This window comes from Bos indicus x Bos taurus, chromosome 8 (assembly GCF_003369695.1).
Source record: "Bos indicus x Bos taurus breed Angus x Brahman F1 hybrid chromosome 8, Bos_hybrid_MaternalHap_v2.0, whole genome shotgun sequence".
In the NCBI taxonomy this organism is placed as follows: Eukaryota; Metazoa; Chordata; class Mammalia; order Artiodactyla; family Bovidae; genus Bos; species Bos indicus x Bos taurus.
The window spans coordinates 22,988,513-22,991,060 of NC_040083.1; the positions used below are offsets into that span (position 1 = coordinate 22,988,513).

Consider the following 2,548-nt stretch of genomic DNA (forward strand, 5'->3'; position numbering starts at 1 on the left):
TGCTGGGAAAGATTGAGGGCAGGACGAGAAGGGGTCATCAGAGGGTGAGATGTTTCGATTGCATTGGATCGACTCAATGAACATGAATTGTAACAATCTCTGAGAGATAGAGAAGGACAGGGAAGCCTGGCGTGCTGTAGTCCATGGGATCAAAGAGAGTGGACACGCCTTAGTGACCAACAACAATGGGACCGAGACCCCTCGGTGCACTTTCTCTGGGACAGACACCTTCCTGGATTCCCCACATGTGCCATTACTGCCTTTAGGGAGCTTACAATCTATCAGGGCAGTCAAATGTTACATAATTAGAGGGATTACTTAGCTCACTTCCTAGTGAAATATTTAAGGAGATGAGATTATCTGTACTATCTCACAAAGACTGAAGCAAAGGATCCTGTGAAATATTGTAGTGGTAGAGGAGAAAGAGAAATAAGCACAGGCAAACATGAATGTTTTAGGACAACCAGCACCTTAAAAGGTGACTTGTGGATTATAGTTGCAAAATAACTCATTTTTAACAAATGATATTAGTGATATTGTTCCCTATAATGTCTCCAGGGAGCTTAAGGCCTACTCAGGTGATATCGTAAAGGTACAATCACAACTGGAATTTTTTAAAGAAGGGAGAAAAGGGTAAATGAGGAAAACATGAGAAAAATCAATAGCTTCTCTCATAAGCTCTTTTCGTACTGAGCATTTCTTGGTCACCTGGAAAAGCCACGTTTTGTATGAATATTTCTTCCTTCTCTGACTGTGACGAGACTCTTCTCCCAGGAACAACTAAGGAGGTGTAAAAAGCACAACATACGGCTGTGTAGCTATCAACCACAGTGGCACGCATGATTTGATGTCCCCACGTAGGCACTCATGGAAAAATTAGCACTTTTATTGATTTCATTACAAAGAGTAGGAAAAGAAAGGAAAGGGCAAACTGTGGAAAAACCCAGAAAATGAAAGTTTCTCTACTCACTCTTTAAGAGCCACCCATCACCCCAAGCCCTCAGACCTTGCCTAGATCTCCCCTGCAGGCAGTCCTGGGAGCCCCCAGCGTCCCAATGGCCCTCCCTCTCACTGTGCTGCTGGCCCTGGTGATGCTCTGCTCCAGCCCCATGTGCTCCCTGGGCTGTGAGCTGCCTGCGAGCCACCACAGCAATCTGGAAAGCTTCACACGTTGGAGTCAGATGGAGAGAGTGCCCATTGTGTCCTGTCTGAGGGACAGGACTGACTTCAGATTTCCTCAGACCCTGGTGCATGGGACCAGGCTTGAGAAGACAGAAGCCATAGCTGTTGTGCACGAGTTGCTCCAGCAGATCTTCCAGCTCTTCAGCACCATGAGCTCTTCTGCAGGTCGGGACAAGAGCCTCCTGGACAGATTCCTCGTGGGACTTGATGAGCAGCTGGAGGACCTGGACACGTGACTGAGGGAAGGAAGGACACCAGAACAGTCACCTCTAGGGAGTGAGAACTCCAGATTGGCTGTGAAGAGTTACTTCCAGCGAATCAGTGTGTATCTCAAAGAGAAAGAATACAGCCACTGTGCCTGGGAGGTTGTCAGCGTGGAAATCAGAAGGTGCTTGGTCTTTGCCAGCAAGCTCATTGGAAAACTCAGGAAATAAAGAAGGTGTTGAATGTGAAAACAGTTCATCTGGTCAACTAAATGGCTATTTTCTAAGACTCAAAGTGCAACCTTTAACTCTAGTTTTGTGTCAGATGACATATAAGTAATAGCTAATATATGGGATTATTTAAATGTATGTTAAATGTTTTGTTACCATAACTTTTCAAAACAGATGTAAGTATCCATTTTCCATATCTTAAAAAGTTGTAATGTTTATTTATTTATTTAAATTATCGGAAATATTTACGCCATTCATAGCATTTAAACTTTATCATTCACATTTGCTTTGTTTATATTTTGTATAAGACTACTCTTGTTTTTCAGTAGAGAAAATAAAAGTAATTTGAAAAAAAACAAATGGACTAGCACACATCTTTGAATAAAATCTAACCCAAAGCCTGATCCTACAAGATAAACCTATACTGAAGTCACCTGAATAAAAAGGGAATGGGGTTACCCACCTAGGGTCATAGAAAGAACAATGGACAATGTGAGGAGGGATGAATGTGATTCTTGAGACATAGATTAGAAGTGGGAGGGAGATGAGTGGAGAAAAGCCCAGGTCATGGACACAGTTTCCTGCTGGGGGCCTGTAAGAATTGGAGCGCCTTCAAGGATTAGTGGAGAACCACATACATCATGCGGAGAAGGCACTGGCGACCCACTCCAGGACTCTTGCCTGGAGAATCCCAGTAATGGGGGAGCCTGGTAGGTGCAGTCCATGGGGTCTCTAGGAGTTGGACACGACTGAGTGACTTCACTTTCATTTTTCATTTTCATGCATTGGAGAAGGAAATGGCAACCCACTCCATTGTTCTTGCCTGAAGAATCCCAGCGACGGGGGAGCCTGGTGGCCTGCCGTGTATGGGGTCACACGGAGTCGGACACGACTGAAGCAACTTAGCAGCAGCAGCACATCCATCATGGGAG

The 2,548-nt window shown here is 44.6% G+C and overlaps 1 protein-coding gene across 1 annotated transcript; it reads left to right on the forward strand.

Moving 5' to 3' along the window:
• The first annotated feature begins 858 nt into the window (after nt 1-858).
• LOC113897809 (interferon alpha-1-like) lies at nt 859-2,325 on the forward strand. Its single transcript, XM_027550785.1, has one exon. The coding sequence runs from the start codon at nt 1,056-1,058 to the stop codon at nt 1,416-1,418; it is 363 nt and encodes a 120-aa protein (XP_027406586.1). The 5' UTR covers nt 859-1,055; the 3' UTR covers nt 1,419-2,325.
• Nucleotides 2,326-2,548: the final 223 nt, after the last annotated feature.